Source organism: Myotis davidii, unplaced genomic scaffold (genome assembly GCF_000327345.1).
Source record: "Myotis davidii unplaced genomic scaffold, ASM32734v1 scaffold725, whole genome shotgun sequence".
Classification (NCBI taxonomy): Eukaryota; Metazoa; Chordata; class Mammalia; order Chiroptera; family Vespertilionidae; genus Myotis; species Myotis davidii.
Genome location: NW_006296500.1, coordinates 965494 through 984524, shown reverse-complemented (window position 1 = coordinate 984524; position 19031 = coordinate 965494). Strand labels below are relative to the sequence as shown.

The following is a 19031-nucleotide window of genomic DNA, read 5'->3' as shown; positions in this document are numbered from 1 at the left end:
ATATATATATATGGTGATGCCTTTTCTGGTTTAAATCTCAGAGGTTAAAGGTCAGAATTCATGGTGTTTCCAGGCAACTGTGCTTTCCAAGCTGGCACTGTGGTCCCCACTGTGGACAGCAGGCCCTTTTAACCATTACTTCACAGGATTCAAGTCCAACAATGCTGAGAAAGCAGCACAGTGCACAGGGGCAGCACCATTGAAGGGGAGGGAGGCAGGCCTCCTCATTTTGACATTTCATGCCCATAAGACTTCTCTTCTCTCGATGGATCATTTTGAGCCCCGTGAGCCAGGCGGCAGGAAGTGCTTCGGAGAGAGACAAGGTTGCCTGACACCCTTGCTCTTGACACAAGTCTTCTTTTAGTAAGCCTCAAATTTTACCAAACCTAAATCTTGGTCTGACAGTCTAAGTCATAAAAGTTGCCACTATGCTTTTCTGGAGAATTTTAACATTACTAAGATGAAATTCATAAAATGGCAAATAGAAAAGAAATCTCTTACATTCTCAATTTGAGTATTACTGTGGCTTATATACAAACATCAGAGCCTAACATATCCACAGCCTCACCTGTCTCCTTTAAGTCCACTAAGAACAAGACACAAACGAGTGCTAAGTCAGGGCTTTTTAAGCTTAGAGAAACATTTATATCAATCTAGCTATAAATGTCCTGCCAGTTGCCACTGCTTAACACTTTGCTCATCAAACACCAGTGACTTTTTTTTGAGGGCAGGGGGTGAGGGACCCAGTTCCTTAAAATATCTTGTTTAACAGCGTGATTTCTGATGAAGATGTGGACTAAAGCATCCCAGGCGTTGCTAAGTGCTGGAAGGTCTCCCATGAGTGGATGGCTACCCAGGCCTAGGAAGGTTCAGCTTCTGGTTTCTGACAGTGGTGATGTGCACTCCCACCCTCGGTGGGGGGGACCACAGCGCAGAACCCTGCCCTACAGACATCTCCAGGCAAGAAACGGGGTACTCGCCTTCATCGAGGTTGCTGAGAAGCGCACGCTCATCGTGCCTAAGGTGGGCTTGGAGGCGACCAGTCCCCGGATGTGCTTGGCATCACAGTGGCTTATCTGGAACAAGGAACAGTCATGTCTCAGGAACGGCATCACTTATCGAACAGAAGCCTTGGGTAGTGGCAAGAGGTGATTCAAATCCTAAGTCTCTCCTTTCCCAGCTTTTAGTGCTGGCTAAACAGCATCTGAAGAACCTGGTAAGACTCACAATGAACCATGAATTCCATTTTCCGTGTAGGGGCTGCTTGGGGCTTGCCAGGTGGACAGTAAGTGTGGGCCACAGAGATCAGAGCTGAGAGCAAGGGGCCTCTGAAGCACAGTGAACACGATGGACCCTCCTGTTCACCCTGCCCCACTCCCCCAGTGTCTGCTGTCCTATGAGGGGGCGGGAAGGGGGGGGTGGGCAAAGCTGGGCTGGGTACCCCTCTGACTTCTCTGTCCTCACTTGGCCTGCACTGGTCGGTTCCCACAAGTTCCCCCCAAGGGAAGCAGTCCTCCAGGTTGGAGAAAAGTCCAAAATGTTGCAGGCAGAATAGTCCAATGTGTAGCAGAGGTTCTAGTGTTGGGATCAGCTGAACTGAGATCCCAGCTTTCCCCTCATTAACCACATGGTCCTGGCCAAACTTCCTAACCTCCCTAAGCCTCAGCTTTCTCAACTATAAAAGGGGAATAAAAGTGCCCACTTTACAGGGCTTTTAGGAAGAATCCACCAAGGAGTATACATCAAACATGGGGCACAGGGCTGCACACAAGGGCCATGCTTGAGAAATTGATGCTTTAACACATTTTGTATCATTCGTTACAGAGTCCCTCTTTCATTTTAAAAATGACAAAACGGGCATCCTGAACCCAAATGTTCAGCAGTGAGTAATGCAGAGTTATGCATAGGCGTGCCAGAAGGTAGAGAACTCAAAGCCCTCTGCTGACCTGCCCTGGGAAAGACCTGAACTAGCTCTGCCTGAGCCTCAGGATGACTTCTCGGCACTTCAACTCGAACGAGGAGGCCCGAAAGGGGTGGGCACTGGTGCTCCATCCTGTTCAAATGCTGCCCATGCTGGGCAGAGATATGCAGGCAGCCAAGAGCAGCAGAGCCCCTCCTTCTCTGCCTTCAGGCTGGCCTTACTCCCCTAGATGAAACCTGCCACCTACTAACAAACACCAGAGTAACTGCCTTACAATTAGGTCCAGTTATTCATAAGCAAGATGATCCCTGTGCAGGCCTCAGCCCTGCCTGCACTCCAGGGCCCAGGGCCTTACCTCCACCTGATGAAGAGACTTGAATATTGACAGATCAAAAGGCAGCAGCTGCTCCTGAATGTTGCTGGTCCCAAAAGGTCCTTCTGTGCCAGAAACCTGCAGCACAGATATGGCTTGAGTCAGGGATGCTGCCACATGGCTCCCTGTCCATGTTCACCGGGCAGTGCTGCAGCAACTGCCCCGACTTGAAGATCTGCCTGGCAATGAGGCATGGTGGGCATGTACCCCGTCAACAAAGCAGGCTAAAGCTGAAGTTTAAAGCAAGGGACATTGGGTCATGACTGCCCCCTAGTGCTCACAGCCAGAAGCTCAGTGCCAAGAACACAAAAGTGGCCTTCCTTCCCGGGATGGCCCACCCCGCCTCTTTCACGCACATCGCCAGCCAGTGAGCTGTTAGGCCCCATGCTGGCTGTATGCCCACCACGTCTACAAGTGAGCTGCTACACTTACCTTAAGGTACTTAAGGCGACAGGTGAAGTCCAGGATGTGCCCAAGGTCAGTCTTGGCGTCGCCACTGGCACACGTGGGCTTTCCCAGCTGCAGCTGCTCAGTGACCGCATAGAGCTGCAGAGGCCTGATGGCAAAGACCTCGCCGGCCCCCAGGAGCTGTTCTCCTGCAATAGCCATACCCGAGGGTGAGCATCCACCTCCAGCCCTGTCCTAGTCAAGCGGCCAGGGCGTCTGCCCACCTGGCTAACAGTTAACAAGCATTTGGCAAGCACCTGCTATGGCACTGCACCACGTCAGGACAAAGCCACCATTCTGGGCACACAGGAGCAGCTGCCCTCCTGAACTCATGGGGCACAGGGCACACCCAGAACATGGGATTACCAAGGAGGGAAGGGCCATGGGGATGTGTGCCTGGGGAACCTCACTGAGGTGAGACTGTTAAAAACCTGACGCATTAAGCCAGGATAAAGCTGATGCAAGGCAGCACTGTGGACAACAGACCTATGTTGCAACCTCCAAGATACAGGCATCTCAGTTAGGTGAAGCCTCAGATGCCAGCACAGTGTAGGGCCTGAGAGCAGGCGGGGGTTCTGAGCCAGCCAGACTGGCATTTGGTCCTCACTCTGCTCTTTCCAGGCATGTATCCTCAAGCAGATCACCGAGCCTCTCAGCCTCAGTGCCCTCATCTGCACCCCCCCAAAGGAGAAAGAGGAGGTGGCATGGCAGTAAGATGCTGAACACCAGGCTGGACACAGGAAGCACACCTCACATGTTAGGTACTGTAACCATGCTCTGCTGCAGGTCCATGACCCACACTCAGCCTCTGTTTGCCATCTGATCACTTTTAGGTAAGGACAAACCAGATGCAAGAGGGCACAATGCTCTCACCTTCCAAAATTCCACCATAGGGCTTTGAACTAGATCCTGAGCTTGGGGTTACCCCTAAGACAAGAACCTGAGAGTCCCAAGGTGAAGGACCCCCAACTCCTCACAGTTGGCTGCCAGCAGGGCAGGTAGGCAGGCAGGCGTGGCTGGGAACAGATTCAGGGACTTGGGCAACTCCAGGGAGGTGAGCCCTGGCTAGGATTCACTCAGCACAGCCCAAGAGATGGGAGTTCTGTGCCATCTCACGCCCCTGGCCACCTAACAATGCTGAGTAAGTTACACCAGTATTTCGGGGACCCCTGGCAGATACCTTTTTCAAAGAGCTCCTCAGCCAGTGCAGCAGTGATGCCATTTATCTCCTGCAGAGAAAACAAGACCCAGTTAGGAGATCCCCTGCCCCTCGTCACTGGAATTTGCACAGTCATTAGGCCCTGCACACTCCCTATCTACCGCCTCTGCTATTGCAACACCAGCTCTCCAGAAAGTCAGACAAAATAAAGGAGTGTAAACCTATCACAAATCCAGGTGCCTAAGAAGGGGAAACTCAATATTTCCAGTTATATGGACATTTAAAATGTCTCCTCAAAAGCAGAACAGAAACCAGACTAATGCTGCAACTTCAAACTCACAGAGGCACTGGCCGAGAACACGAGGCTCAGGAGGCTGGCAAAGCTTGGCTATGCCAAGCGTTGGCCAGGAAGCCAGCAGCTCCCAACACCGGCCCTGGGAGATCCGAGGAGGGCATGGTAGAGAGGAAGCCCTGCTTCCCCTGGAAAAGGGCTCCCATGAACCCTGTGCGATAAGACAGCTTCGAGAGCCAACCCTCTGACACGTTCCAAAGGTGTCCTAGGAAAGAGCGAGCTCACCTGTCAGGCCCTGGAACAGTACCACGTGGCCCCGGGGCCACGAGAAAGCGGCAGGAAAGAACTTCCTTTCAGAATGGTGACGGAGACATGACAAGGACAAGCTTTCAGTCACATTCTGAGGTGCAAATTCACGCTGGGCAATGGCCCAAGTACTTGCCATGTGGTGGCTCACTAATCCTCCCAACGCCCTACGTGGGGGAGACATTATTTTGAAACCTGCTTCGCAGATGAGCAAACAGAGGTGGGAGGTGCTGTAACTTCTCCAGTCCTATGTAGCTAGGAACTAGCGAAGCCACACGCCCCAGCACTTGGCCTTGAAGCCTCTCTGTAACAACCGATTGCTTCAGCACTTTAGTGGTGTCATTGTGGGGCTGGCAGGGCCTGCAGGCCCTCAGTCCCGCATCCTACAGGTAAGGATTTTAACTAATTGACGGGTGGCAGCCAACAGGACTTTTCATAAACAGGTCCAGATGGAGGCTGCACAACTGCCTTCATAACTCACAGGAACATCTCTGCCACCAGGACGTGCAAATCACATTTCCAGGACTCAGAAGGCACCAGGTTAGCGGAAACAGGCAGTGCTTTTCCTGTTTTCTGTTTGGTTTGTTGGTCTCTTTCTCACCTTTTATACACAGTGGGTATGTATACGCTGCAAACACCTTCTCCCTGTCTGTGCATGCCTTCTCCACTGACCCTAGTGGTTTTCCTGACATGCAGAGCGTTTTCATTTGTAGGTTGTTTAACCTGTCATTCTTTTCCTTTGTGACTTCCGGGTCCTCTTCCCCGACTCCAAGATTATACCAATATTTTTCTAATGTTTTCTTTTAGTACTTTATGGTATCTTTTAAAAATATGTTTATTTCTTGTAATCTGCTTGAAATTCAGTTTATGTATTGTGTGAGAATAACTTTGAGATCACCTCCACACACACACACACACACACAGACAAAAAGCCAAAAAGGAAAAAAAATGAGCAAACATAGCCCAAGCATTACTGGGCTCAGAGTGTGCCAAGACGCAGGGTCTAATGTAAAAGGGCCACCAGAGGGACAGAGCAGGCTCCGAGCAGGAGAGCGCCAGAAAGGGGAGAGGATGCCTGTTCACACTGGAGTTCAACTCCAGTCTCTCACAACTTAAACTCAATTACATTTTCCTTGGCTGCTGTGAAGAACTGAAGATTCGGAAGTCCTTGAATCCAAAGGCCCGTTTCCCTACCAACAGTTTTGAGAACCAAGCTCTGCCTCCAAATCTGCACTTCCGCCTCCCCCATGCAGTCAGGATTGCCTCAAGAGCCTTGAGAGAGTTCTAAACAGCTTGAGCCCCTGCACCCTGTGTGATTCACTCTGGAGCTCCTAGGAGGTCTCCCAGGGGAAAAGGGCTCCCTGCCCTCCATCAGTACCTAACAACCCCACCCTCAAAGTTACATTTCTTCAGGCAGCTGGTGTCTGTGCCAATCCCACTAGGGAGACAGGGCTGGAATGACCAGAAACACAGAAAGCTGAGAGCCAAGGGCCCATGCCTTGGGGCACAGGAAGTGCAGACAGCTGCCACACTATCTACTTCAGTTTTCCAGGCTGATCTTCACCTTGGGAGACTCTTAATCAGGGGAGCAACAAAGAAATGCCTCCAGCACTGGTCTCCTCAGAGAGTATTCTGGCCATACTGCAGCCTGTGTGCATAGCAAAGGTGTGCAGAATCAAGCACCCCTCTGGCCAGGCAGTAAGTGGGGCCTGGGGGGCCCAGTCAAAGCTCTGCAGATACCGCCAGGAGGTCACCTTCAGGGACAGATGACTCCCCACGTGCCCCACCCAGCCTGAGCTGAAGGGACCTGAAGTGCTTCACGGTGCCATGAATATCTGAATTGCAATGTATTTTTTAAAAAGACATTCTTTCTACCTCAATAAAAACATCAATTAAAAATATTATTAGCTATGCTTACAAACTAGAACACCCACCCCCAAGTGTATTCTAGACCAGCGGTCGCCAACTGGTGGTCCGCGGACCACTGGTGGTCCATGAGGACTGAAAGGTTGGCGACCGCTGCTCTAGACCAATTGATCAGGTTCCTGCAAGGATCATGTATTGGTGTGCAGCCTTGGGCAGCAGTGTGAACTGCACACAAACACACCATAAACTAGTTGGGCTGTGGCTCTGCAACTACCATTCTGACTGAGTGTGTCTGCCTATGTGGAGACCCATGACCAACTGCACCCCACAACACATACACCTGCACTTAATGCACAACCCCAGGACAGCCTGATGCCTGAGCACATGCTTGAGCAAAACGCTCAATGGGGTATTAATGAGGGGCTGTTACACATCATTGTATGGTTTACACACACATGCTCATGTGTGTGTCCCTGTATAACTTTCACTTCATGTCTGTGAAGAGGCATTACAGCAGGAACAGCTATACTACGTGCCATTCAACTCTAAGTAAAAATTCCCCATTGAGGAATTCAAGCCTAAACTTTAACTGAACAGAGCTCCAAGACTGTGAGTTGCAAAGAAATCTGTTATAATGTACAGGCTCAGTACTTTGCAACTAAAACAAATGATGGATGGGAATGCTAAGGCTGATGTAAAGATGGTAACAGTTCCATCACAGCTCCTGATTTCAAATTTCAAAAAATGTCTTTGTTCTAACCAATTGGCTTTAAAATAAGAAAATGATATAAATGCCACCTTTGAAGACAACTGAGGGCCTTTCCTTACCAGGACAGCTGGTACTGGCTGGCACCTGGTGTGCCCAGCCAGGGGCCATTGCTCTTTCAGGCTCTCTACCTTCACTGCATCATCCCCTACAATCCTCAGGAACCAGGGCCACCACTCTCCAGCTCACACAAGAGGAACTGGGACACAGAGAGGTTAGATGCCTGAGTTGGAAGCAGCTGGGCTGAGATAACTTGGCTCTGCCTACCTCTCAAGTCCACAGTTACACAGCCTACCCCAAAATGGGGTGCTGGAATTCTACTGGGGGATTCCACTTCATTGAATTTGAAAACCTCTGCTCTAGGGTCCTGGATGAGGTCTGTCATTAAAGGTCCAGGTATGGGGGCACAACTATCTGAAGAGAGCCAGCACAGCAACAGGCCCAGTGCCCTCTCACTGCAACTCAGGGCTGCACCAACCTCCAGATGCCTCATGTCAGAGTTGGTGGGAAAGAAGCAATGCTCTCTTCCTTGCCATTAAAATCCATGCTGCAAAAGAAAGAAGTTGGACTCCTACTTCACACCATGGACAACACAAAACGGATCAAAGACCTAAACATAAGAGCAAAAATTATAAAATTCATAGAAGAAAGCATAGTTGTAAATCTTTGTAACTTGGGTTAGGCAAGATATTGACACTAATAAAGAAAAATAAAATAAAATGTACTTCACCATAATCTAAAACTTGTGTGTTTCAAAGTACACTATCAAGAAAATGAAGACAATCCATACAATGGAAGAAAATATCTGCATATCACATTTCTAATAAGGGTCTAATATCCAAAATATACAAAAAACTACAGCTCAACAACAAAAAAAGACAAATAACTTAATTTTTAGAAGTGCAAAAGTTTTGAGTATTTTCTCCAATGATATGCAAATAACCAATAAGCATATGAAAAGAGGCTCAACATTAGGGAAACATAAATCAAAACCATAATGAGCTACCGCTATCAAAAAATGAACAGTGACAAGTGTTGGCAAGATGTGGGGAGATAAGAACATACACACTGCCGGTGAGAATGTCAAATGGTGCAGCTGCTCTGGAAAAAAATTAGGCAGCTGCTCAAAAAGTTAAACAGTTATCATATGACCCAATAATTCCACTTTCACTACATACTCAACGGAAACAAAACATGTCCACACAAAAATTTCTATATGAATGTTCATAGCAGCAGCATTCATAATAGTCCAAAAATGTTAACATCCAGATGTTTATCAACTGATGCATAAACAAAATGTGATAGAGCCCAACAATAGACTATTCAGCCCATGAAAATACCAAAGTACTGATTTCTGCTACAATATGAAAGGACCTTATGCTATAATCTGGAAACATTACGCCAAGTGAAAGAAGCCCATCACAAAAGCCATGTGAAACCACGGAGACAGAAGTAGCGATGGCTAGGGCAGGGCAGGATGGGAAATGACTTTGCTGATGGGTACAGAACTCCATTTTGGGGTGATGAATGTTCTAGAATTAGTAGCGGTGAAAGATGCACAACTTTGTGAGTATACTAAAAATCAGGAACTGTACACTTAAAGATGCATTTTTTGGTATGTGAATTATATCTCAATTTTTAAAAAATCCACACCTCGCCGAAACCGGTTTGGCTCAGTGGATAGAGCATCGGCTTGCGGACTGAAGGGTCCCAGGTTCGATTCCGGTCAAGGGCATGTACCTGGGTTGCGGGCACATCCCCAGTAGGAGATGTGCAGGAGGCAGCTGATTGATGTTTCTCTCTCATCGATGTTTCTATCTCTCTAGCTCTCTCCCTTCCTCTCTGTAAAAAATCAATAAAATATATTTAAAAAAAAAAATCCACACCTCAGCCAAATAGGGTTCCCTGGGCCCACCCTGTTCAATGTCAGTCCCCCAAGGTGGACCATGCTGGGAACAATTTCAGAGAGGACACAAATGGGACAGAGGTTGAGAGAAACATTCTCTAAGAGCTCCCAGACAGTAGAGTAGAAAAGGCTGACAAATCTTTAGGACCTCTTTGTTCAAACTCATTGGAAGATCGAATCCAGTGGTTCTAGATCAGGTGCAATTTTGCCCCTCAGGGGGATATCTGGCAAAGTCTGCAGACACTTTGTGGTTGTGATTAAGTGAGCGGGAGAGGTGCTACTGGCAGCTAGTGGGTAGAGGCCAGAGGTGCTGCTAAAAAGTGCACAAACAGCCCTCACAACAATTATCCAGCCCTAAATGTTGAGAAAGGTTGAAAAACCCTTATGTAATTGAATGGTCAATTATGTACCTTTTAACACCTTGGAATTATAACCCAGGGGCCTGTCTGGTAACAGTAATTTTAAATATGTCCATACTGCTCCAAGCAATAGAGCACGACTCAAACCAGAACCACACATGTGGGCCAACCCAGCCCATCTCAGGCAAACACATCTCTGAAGAGTAGTGAAGGCCTTTCCGTGCTCAGAGGTGAGAAAACCTGGGCAGCCAGAGAGACTATCTCCTCAAAGACCCAGGTCTTAAGCAATGAATCACACTTCCAAAGGGCTGCTAACAAGTCCTATCCTTCACTAGCTCATCAAAGCTTCCACAAAGTGCAGTATTTCTTAAAATACTAACCAGAAAAGTTTGTCTGAAAGAGCCATGAACTTTTCCTCACATAAGAAAATGTAAGAAGATATCTACACGAGGAAACTGCTAACCACATACATTGCTGGTCGATGCTAAATAAAATTCAAGCATAAATGCATCTCCCATCTGTAAGTGCCATCCTTTCCCACATGGCCCCTTCGAGCTTAGTGGCCCAACACTAGTGCTATGACCGAATGCCCAGGCTCAATCTAGCACTCAAGAAAGGTTCAACCATCTTACTCTGAAAATACTTCAGGAAAAATTGCTTTTTAAACATGTTTGGGCCTTTAAGACAACAGCTCAAGTCCCTTCTTAAAAGGTGAGCCTGAAAAGGGAATGGATTCTTTCCTATCTTTAGCACAAAAAGTGAAAACAATTAAATGTAAATTATTCAAAAATCTATCACCCAGAGATAACTAATATTATTATTTTGGTGTATAACTTCTAGAGTTTTCCTAGACAAATATATTCACAAAACTCTTTTTTAATAAAATGGGACCATACTCTACACACTGTTTTATAGTCTGCTCTTTTCCTATAGTAATACACTTATTTTCCTATGTCAATAAATCCATAGCTACACCATCATTTTTCTAACAGAATATCCAATTATCTGGTTGTACTCTTGATTAAAAAAAAAAATCACCTCCTGTGGGACTTTTGCTTTCAGTATCTTGCTATAATCCTGGAATGACTACCTCTGTCCCTAAGTCCTTCCCAAAGTTTCCTAATTTTTTTTCCTTAGAATAAATTCTAAGAAGTGGAATTGTGCTCTGGCCAGTAGCTCAGTTGGTTAGAATGGTGTCTTGATATATCAAGGTTTTGGGTTCAATCCCCAGTCAGGGCACATACAAGAATCAACCAATGCAATGCATAAATAAGTGCAGCAACAGATGGGTGTTTCTCTCATTCTCTCTCCCTCCCTCTCAAATCAATAAAAAATAAAAAGTGGAATTGTTAGTGCTTTTAATGTTTCGGTTTCATTGCCAAACTTCCCTCCTTAAAGCCCATCTTGTCACCAGTGGCCATGAAAGCTGTTCCTCCACACAGAAGGGGGTGCAGAGCTGCTCCCAAACATACAGAGGAAGCCACCTACCCTCACTCACACCGTACCTGACAATGCCTCCAGACGGCAATGCTACCAGCACAAACTATCCCTTAATGAGTCTTGACTGTGAGCCAACAACTCAACACTATGGTCTATGCCAGGTGTTAGCTGTTTCTAATCTACCCCAATCCATTTGGATGGAAACCTGCCTTAACCACCCACTTTTGCTAACCAAAGTGCCAGTGGTGCAGGAAAATCTCTCTGTAGTCATAGTCTGTCTAATGTAAGGTAAGTCTGTCCATGAACATGCTCTACCCACACCCCATCCCCGCCAGGGTGCTGGTCCTCCATCTTCTAACCTCAGGATCAAACTCCAGCCCACCTTTCTTCAAAGCTGAGGTGTGCTGCCTTGAGCTCAGGTGGTTGTGGGCTTGCAGGGGAAAGAGAAAACCTGAGAGGAACTTACATAGAACTGAAAATGCAAGAAGTGAGCCAGCACTCGGGGGGCCACGGCGGGGAAGGTGGCCAGGAGTGTCTGGAGGTAGACCTCCAAATCCTTCTCCCTCTTTTCCACCAAGCTTCTTGAGTTTTTCCCAATTATCTTTTTGGGTGGAAGCAGATTTTTATCAATCTTCTTTTCTGCAACAAGCTGTAAAAAAACATAAGCATGTCAACCACAAACCAAGAGGTTCTGGTCTTTGCAAGATCAAGGCTAGCAGCCTGAAGGCAGATGCTTGTCTTGACTTCCACAGCCCCTCGTGGCAGCTGTACCATGATTAGTGATCAAAGCAGGGCACCTGGGCTTGGCCTCATCAAGCTTGTGAATATGAGAAACGCCAGCATAATCCCAAACAGGAAGCTCCATTTGGAGACATTTAGAAAAGGAGATCTCCAGACCCTTAAAATCACCATTTTCTCCAAACAAGAATGAAAACAATCAGGGTGGTGGCCTGTCTTTAAAACCCTCAGACTACAGATGACCCAGAGAAAGGCATCTCTTCCCAAAAGCAAAGGAAGACATGGAGTCACAGCCAGTTTTAAAGTACAGATTATGGAATAGCTATAGTCAGGTCAAGCAAGTTAAAACCTATTCCCTCGCCCAAGAAACTGTCCCGGCATCTCACATCTAAGCTAGGACTGGCTACCTTAAAACTAAAGTTCAAATATGCTCCTCACACACTGCCTTATGCTAGGGTTGAACTCCCAGGAGCCACCAGCTGTTTTGGCAATTAAATTAGTAAACTTGCTTATTAAAGAACACTATAGGCATGGAGTCTGTTTTGCCCTAAAACGAATCTGTGGCACAATGGGAACTTGGCCTAAAGTCCCCTAGCTCTCATTACCTTTTCATGGAGGTCATGGAAGTCGCTGTAGCGGTGCTTGACTGTCCATTCATGGTTGCCATCGGTGACCTGAATGATGTAAACCTAAAAGGGAAAGCAGGCAGCCCTTCCTGGTCAGTGACAGCAGAGTCCCGCCTCACCCCCATCAATAGCTGAGGGTCACCCAGACCCTCTCAACACCCCCCACCCCTGCAGCCAAAGCTAGGCTGCACCTGACTCTTGCTGCGAAGCAGCCCCCCTCCCCCCCACCCTCACAGACCCTCTCAACACCCCCCACCCCTGCAGCCAAAGCTAGGCTGCACCTGACTCTTGCTGCGAAGCAGCCCCCCTCCCCCCCCCAGCCTCAGCCTCCTCCATGGTCCCAGCACGATCTGGCAGGCACTCGGGGTAAGTCTGTGGCTCTACCCAACAGTGAGGAACAGAGAAGGAGACTATCGTATCAAGCCATCTCTTTAGTTTTTTGCCTCCATTCTCCAGATAATTCAAAGCCCAATCCAACCGGAGCTTCAGGTAAAGCCACCCGTTCCGAGGCAGAACAACACCAGGTCTGGCAGGGCCAGCTTTCCTACTGCATTTTTTCCCAGGTGCCCTGCCTATATCCTGGAAGCAAGCCTGTTTCCAATCTTTTCAGCTGGTTAACAGCTGTGGTTGCTGCTGCTGAATCAAGAGTCAAGGCACGAAGAAGCTGATGGGGATGGGGGCGGGGGCAGGTAAAGGAGTGGTGATGAATTATTAAGCCGTAACAGAAGGCAAAATGGCTTAGCGGTTAGGGGACTGGGCCTTGGAGTCAAGGAAGACGTGGATTCAAAACGTGCTCTGCCATTCCCTGGCTGTGACTTATGTATGAGTCACGTACATAAGTGACTGGGAGCTGAATTTTCACTGAGCCTCTGTTCCTCCATCTTAAAATCTATAGGTTTAAGGATCAAATAAGGTAGTCAAATAATATAAGGTAATGCATGAAAATGCTTTGCAGCAAGTGTTCAATGAAAAGGTAGGTATATTACGAATCAACTCAGCACACCTGGAGACAAAATGGTAGGCTAGGCCCGATCACCCACCTTGCCCACACCCATTCAAAGGAGGGGCTCGGCGCGGTGGAATAGAGAGCTTTTTGGGGCGCAGCCCAAGGGTGATGGCCGGCCAGCCATTGGCTTAGAGACCTCACCCGCACCCAGAGGAGGACCCCTAGTGCCCCGCCCCTCTCTGCAGCAAGCGGGGAAGGGGGAGGAGAAAATCTTCCGCTCAGCGAAGCCTCCATAGAGGAGAAGCCATTTCTCCAGGGCCGGCCTGTTGCTCCAGGATCCGCCCGCTGCCCCTCTTCCCAGCCTGGCAGCATCCCTCCCCTCCCTTCCGCCCAAAAAGGCAGAAAGAGCCAGAGGAATGGCCCTCAGGAGGCGGGCTAGGACGGAGGCCAAGGGGATGGGACCGAGGCAGGGCCGGAGCCCCCCACCCTGTGGGAACAAAGGACAGGAGGCGGGGAGGTGCTCCGTCACCCCCACCCCGGCAGCCTCCCAGGAGGGCCTCCAACTCCATCACAGTCGGGGACTCCCCCATTTCCTATCCCCCGTCTCTCCCACAGCCTCGGAGTGTGTGTGCGCGCGCGAGGGGATGGAGGTTGGGGGTGGGGTCGGGGCTTGCTGCCCAACTTGCTCCCAAGGCTATGAAGACCCTAAGGCTCCTGGGTCTCGCGTTTTCAGCCCTGAGCGACCCCTCAATCCCCCGTGTCCGGGTCCCAGCCCTCCCCCTTCCTCGTCCCTGCCAGACCCCCAGGACCTGGGGGCCCCGAACGCAACTCGTCCTCACCTGAGAGCAAATCCCAACTGCGACCCCTGGCTCCCCAGGCCAAGGCCCCGCCCCACTCCTTCAGGACCTGCAGGGTCCCCAATTCCACCCCTGGCCCCCCTCCCGAACCCCCTGGCCTATCCCCCTGGGATGGCGCCCCTCCAGGCCTGAGGCTCTAGAGACGCCTCTGCCTCATCTAGACCCCGATCCCCCCGCTCTCCCTCCCTTTACCCCTAGAGCCTCCCCAAACCGAGCCTCCCCTCCCGCACGCGCCCCTCCTCAAACCCCTCCTGGGGGTCCCTCCCTAGGCCCCTCCATCCCAGCCCTCCTCCACATCGTGGCCCCCACCCATTCTCCCCTGGTCGTCGCGCTTCTAGCGCGCGTGCGCAGGCCGCGCGGGCCTTTCCGCCTGCGCCGTGGGTACCTGCTTTGCGCCGTCGGTACTTGCTTTGCGCCATGCGTACCTGCTTTGCGCCCCTCGCAGCCAGGGAGAAGCTGGGGCCCGGGGCGGGGTGCTCTGGGCAATACGGTTTGATGCCCAGGAGGACAGAAGGCCTAGCACTTCCCTGGCTTCTAGCGCGCGTGCGCAGGCCGCGCGGGCCTTTCCGCCTGCGCCGTGGGTACCTGCTTTGCGCCGTCGGTACTTGCTTTGCGCCATGCGTACCTGCTTTGCGCCCCTCGCAGCCAGGGAGAAGCTGGGGCCCGGGGCGGGGTGCTCTGGGCAATACGGTTTGATGCCCAGGAGGACAGAAGGCCTAGCACTTCCCTGTCTCCCCGACGCAAGTACTGAGTCGCCTGGCCGCAGTTTCTCCCTCCGAAAAAGGGAAGACGCAATCGCCCCCCACCTGTAGGGCACGGAGCGGAGGGGAGAGTCGTGCTTAGAGCCCAAACAGTAACTGGGGGGCTGGTTCACCTCCTCAAGACTCCATGTCCTCTGTCATGGGCTACTGGAGAATTGAGAGGGTTAATTCAAGCAATGCCCCCGCTTGCAGGGCAGGGAGCAGGTGCGATTATGGGAACTCAGCATGGGGAGGGGGAGTGAAGACGGAGAGCAGGCATATGTGCTGTCCATGGGGCACGAGACTCCCCAGAGGTGTCCTGCCGGAGCTGAAAAGGGCGGCCGCCTGGCCCCGGACCCAGGAGCCACAGCGCTGGAACGGGAAGCACAGGCACAGAGAGCTCCGACCCAGGACGCGGCTCAGACCTAGGAGGAGGCGGTACCCCCGCTGGAGAGGGACAGGGAGCGTCTGGCACAGATGGGGCATCTGTAGGTGTGTTTGTTGGATGACTGCAGCGGACCACGCCCAGAGCTAGCGCTGCTCGGATGAGAGAAGAGGTCTGGGGGGTGGCTCCTCTGGCTCCACTGGCTGAAGGGCTCCCGACTACTCTGCCCTAAGGTGGGTCCACAGCACAGGACTCTGAGCTTAGCGTTGGAGGCTTCCTGTAGCAGGGCCCCTACTCCCTCCCAGGCCTCTCCTTGCACACGGCTGCCCCTACTGCAGAGAAGTTAAGCCGAGGCAGGGGCTGCCCAGTCAGCCAGCCTTTGGGCAAGTCATCACCCCTCTAGGAACCTCAGTTTCCTTATCTGAAAGGCGGGAGTAATATCGTCCATCTCCCTGATGGGAAGAGCTGCTGTGTATAGAGGCCTGGCCTGGGCCCCCACTGCTTTGTAGTTCCTGTCCTAGGCTCATGGTTTCATTCATTCAAGAAAACTTTCCAGAGCGTCCCCTGGGAAACAAAGGGTAGGAGACCTGGTCTTTACAGCCCTTCATCTTCCTGCCTCGGACAGAGGACACGGGGCTCAGGCCAGCCTGAGATCACCAGGGCTGGGGGAGGGGGGGAGGATGCTACGCGCAGGGGTGGGCTGGGCCCGGAATGCAGCGGGGCAGGGCTATTTAAGCTCGGGGCCTCCTGGCAACCCCAGCAGCCTGCCCTCTGAGCCGGCAGCATGGATGACATCTACAAGGCTGCGGTGAGGGACTGGGATGGGTGGGCCCTCTGGGGAGCCACTCCGCTCAGGGTGGGGGAACAAGGTCATCCCAGGGAAGTGGTGGGGACCCAGGAGGAGACCTACATGCTTTCAGCCCAGACCCTCAAGGGGATGCTGGGTCTGGTGTTCTAGGGTGTGGAAGGGGTGAGGGATTCAGGGATTGGAGAGTGGGTGGAGGAGGAGGTCACACCGTTCAGCACCATGTTTGCCTCTGTCTCCAAGTGCCTGTAGTCTGTGTCCCTATCTCTCGGCCATGCCTTTCTGCATTTGTGTCTGGATCTTTGCCTTTCTCAGCATCTGTCCATCTTTTTGTTCTGAGCTGTCTCTGATGGCCCAGAGACACCCATTTCTGTCCCTCAATTCTGCGTCTCACACTCTCATGACCCCCCAGCCCCCGCCAGCCCCTGGGCTGGCTGAAGATGCGGTGGAGGGGGTCATAGGGGTTGTGAGGAGGGGGCTGCATAGCTGAATCCTGAGCTGGGGAAGGGGCTTTAAAGTTTGGGACAGGCAAGGAAGGACTGGGCATCGGGGAGAGCCGGGAAGAAGGAACAGAAGCCGAAGCTTCCATCTGGCCTGGCAGGCTCAGGGCTCAGTGGCTTAGCCTGGGGTTAGGGCTGGAGAGTGGTCACCCCAGTCCCTGAAAGGTTCTGTGGTCACTGAGGGGCTTCAGATGCTATTCCATCTCAGTGCGGGGGTTAGTTTGCTGACCTCCCCATGCCCCAGGGACAAGGACATCTGACACAGGCAACTGTCTCCAAAGGAATCCTTCTCTCAGCCCCAGGATTGTGGCCCCACTGCTGGGCAGGGAGGGGCTACAGCTGGCTCGGGGTGCCCCTGCCTCGCCCACAGGAGTCCATGGAGCTGGGGGGAGCAGCCCTCTGCCCGTGTCCATACAAGGCCTGGCGGGGCTGGGGACTAATTTTGGCTCCTGAGGCACCAGCAGGCCAGGGGGCCAGATAACGCTGCCCCACCCCCTTGCATGCCAGAGTCCCCAGAACAATCACCAGGTTTAACTTTGTCCCCCGTTAAAAATAGCCCAGCGGCCACTCTGGTCAGGTTACAGTGAGTGGCTTTACCTGCCCCCACACTGGTGTTATTGTCTCAACCTGAGGGACAGCTGTCCCTGGGGCCACCCAGCTTAGGTTTCAGCAGGGAGGCTGATAGGGCATTGAGTGGTCACTGACTATTGTTACTCAGGGTCACCTTGGTCCTAGAGGGGGTGCCCACCTGCCACCCTGGCCCTGAGCCTACCCTCAGTGAGGCCAGCTGGGTCACCAAAGGGCTTTGGGGGCAGAAAGGAAGGACTGAGGTCTCAGTGACCTGGAAATGGCCTGCCTCTCCTGGCTTCACTTGTCCCACCTGTGAAATGGGTTGGTTTCCTCAACAGCAGCGAGAGCCTGAGCCTGCATCCTGAGACCTCTTTTCCTCTCTAGGTAGAGCAGCTGACAGAAGAGCAGAAAAATGGTGAGTTCCCCAACATGCATATAGGGGGGCAACAGGGCCGGGCTTGGGGAGCATGAGGACCCCAGGCTGGAAACCAGATGCTGGAGTCTCTCTTGCTGTGACCTCAGAGGTCTCAGAGGGAAGTGGGCAGGTTGGTAAGTGATCCCAGGGGTCTGGCCATCTGGGGTCCTGGCTGCTGAGCCCTGGCCATTCTACTCCCCGTCCCGCATCGGACGCAGAGTTCAAAGCAGCCTTTGACATCTTCGTGCTGGGCGCTGAGGACGGCTGCATCAGCACCAAGGAACTGGGCAAGGTGATGAGGATGCTGGGCCAGAACCCCACCCCGGAGGAGCTGCAGGAGATGATTGATGAGGTGGACGAGGATGGTAAGCCCCTCTGCCCCGCCAGGCCCCCGACCCATAGCTCCACAGGCCCCTGGGGATCCGAATCCTGGCTCTGCCACTTACTACTCTGTGCTCCTGAAGGAGCTGTTTAGCCTCTGAGCCTCAGTCGTCTCCTATATAAAATGGGTATAATGACCACCTTCCTCGTGGAGTTGATGGGTGGATGCAGTGAGAACACCGGGGTCTAGGGCCAAGGGCTATACCAGCTGTTCTGACTGTTCCTCTCTGATGGCCATGCCCTCCACCCCTCAGGAAGTGGCACAGTAGACTTCGAGGAGTTCCTGGTCATGATGGTTCGGTGCATGAAGGATGACAGTAAAGGGAAGTCTGAAGAGGAGCTATCTGATCTCTTTCGCATGTTTGACAAGTAAGTGTGTGACCCTTGACCTCTGACCCCAACGCTGATAGAGCTGGGGAAAGGGACAGTGTTATGGCCTCCAGGTCTCGGTCTCCCATTCTGTGCAATGAGGGAGTGGGGTACCTCATCCCCGCTCTGCCTGCCTCCCTCCCTGGGTCGTGGGTGGGGCTGCCTCTTCCCCTCCTTGGCCCCCACGAGCGGCCCTGAGACCTCCCCTGCCCCCACTCCCTGCAGAAACGCTGATGGCTACATTGACCTGGATGAGCTGAAGGTGATGCTTCAGGCTACTGGCGAGACCATCACAGAGGACGACATCGAGGAGCTCATGAAGGACGGCGACAAGAACAACGATGGCCGCATCGACTATGACGGTGAGGGGTGGTGCACTGGATCTCCCGCTGCCCACGCCCTGCGGCCCCCACCTCTGACCCACACCTGCCTTCTCTCCACAGAATTCCTGGAGTTTATGAAGGGAGTGGAGTAGATGCCGACCTTCGCCCAGAGCTGCAGTACCACCTTTCAACTCCCGCTGGGCCCTGGGGTGGAGCATGGGGCCAGGGTCCCCAGGATGTGATCCTGGCCGTGTCCTTGACTGAGGGTCCTCCCTGGCTCCCTCCCCAGCCCTGTCCTAGGGAATACAAATAAAACCCTGCTCCCTGGAGGCCTGGTGTCTGGCTTTCCTTCGGGGGAGAGGAGGACCTGTGGACATTTCCGCAGCCAGTGTTTACTCCTGCCCTGAGGACCACTTCCTTCCTATCCCAGAGCCCAGGCTCCAGCCACCCCTACACATTGCCTTCTGTAGGGGGTGTTAGGGTGGATCAGAGACTACCATGCTCTGTACCTCGCTGCCTCCTTTCTATAACTACTCATGCC

The 19031-nt window shown here is 51.9% G+C and overlaps 2 protein-coding genes across 5 annotated transcripts in view; one reads left to right on the top strand and one right to left on the bottom strand.

Annotated features, from left to right (window-relative positions):
- The window catches only part of NISCH (nischarin), a 31192-nt gene extending 17923 nt beyond the window's left edge, over positions 1-13269 (bottom strand). For all 3 annotated transcript variants that reach the window (XM_006771827.2, XM_015569180.1, XM_015569181.1), the window contains exons 1-7: positions 13240-13269; positions 12179-12262; positions 11302-11484; positions 3922-3970; positions 2727-2890; positions 2277-2372; positions 981-1076 (exon numbers count right to left, since the gene is read on the bottom strand). In XM_006771827.2, coding sequence (XP_006771890.2) covers positions 981-1076; positions 2277-2372; positions 2727-2890; positions 3922-3970; positions 11302-11484; positions 12179-12262; positions 13240-13254 — 687 coding nt within the window. In that variant the 5' untranslated portion in view covers positions 13255-13269. The remainder of the gene's footprint in view (positions 1-980; positions 1077-2276; positions 2373-2726; positions 2891-3921; positions 3971-11301; positions 11485-12178; positions 12263-13239) is intronic.
- A 1331-nt stretch (positions 13270-14600) lies between these two features.
- On the top strand, positions 14601-18819 carry TNNC1 (troponin C type 1 (slow)). 2 transcript variants are annotated; one of them, XM_015569178.1, is made up of 6 exons: positions 14601-14793; positions 17387-17417; positions 17636-17782; positions 18053-18167; positions 18393-18529; positions 18611-18819. In XM_015569178.1, exons 1-6 carry the CDS (start codon positions 14620-14622, stop codon positions 18640-18642), a joined length of 636 nt encoding a protein of 211 aa, XP_015424664.1. In that variant the 5' UTR covers positions 14601-14619; the 3' UTR covers positions 18643-18819. The 2 variants fall into 2 exon arrangements, with proteins under 2 accessions (XP_015424664.1, XP_006771889.1); XM_006771826.2 differs by lacking the exon at positions 14601-14793 and adding an exon at positions 15835-15935 and having other exon boundaries at positions 18611-18813.
- The last annotated feature ends 212 nt before the right edge of the window (positions 18820-19031 follow it).

Excerpts from the sequence above, each read along its gene's own strand:
- TNNC1 (XM_015569178.1), top strand. The coding sequence starts at position 14,620 with ATGCGTACCTGCTTTGCGCCCCTCGCAGCCAGGGAGAAGCTGGGGCCC. Across the intron at positions 17,418-17,635 it reads GACAGAAGAGCAGAAAAATG|AGTTCAAAGCAGCCTTTGAC; the intron begins GTGAGTTCCCCA and ends CATCGGACGCAG. Across the intron at positions 18,530-18,610 it reads TGGCCGCATCGACTATGACG|AATTCCTGGAGTTTATGAAG; the intron begins GTGAGGGGTGGT and ends TTCTCTCCACAG.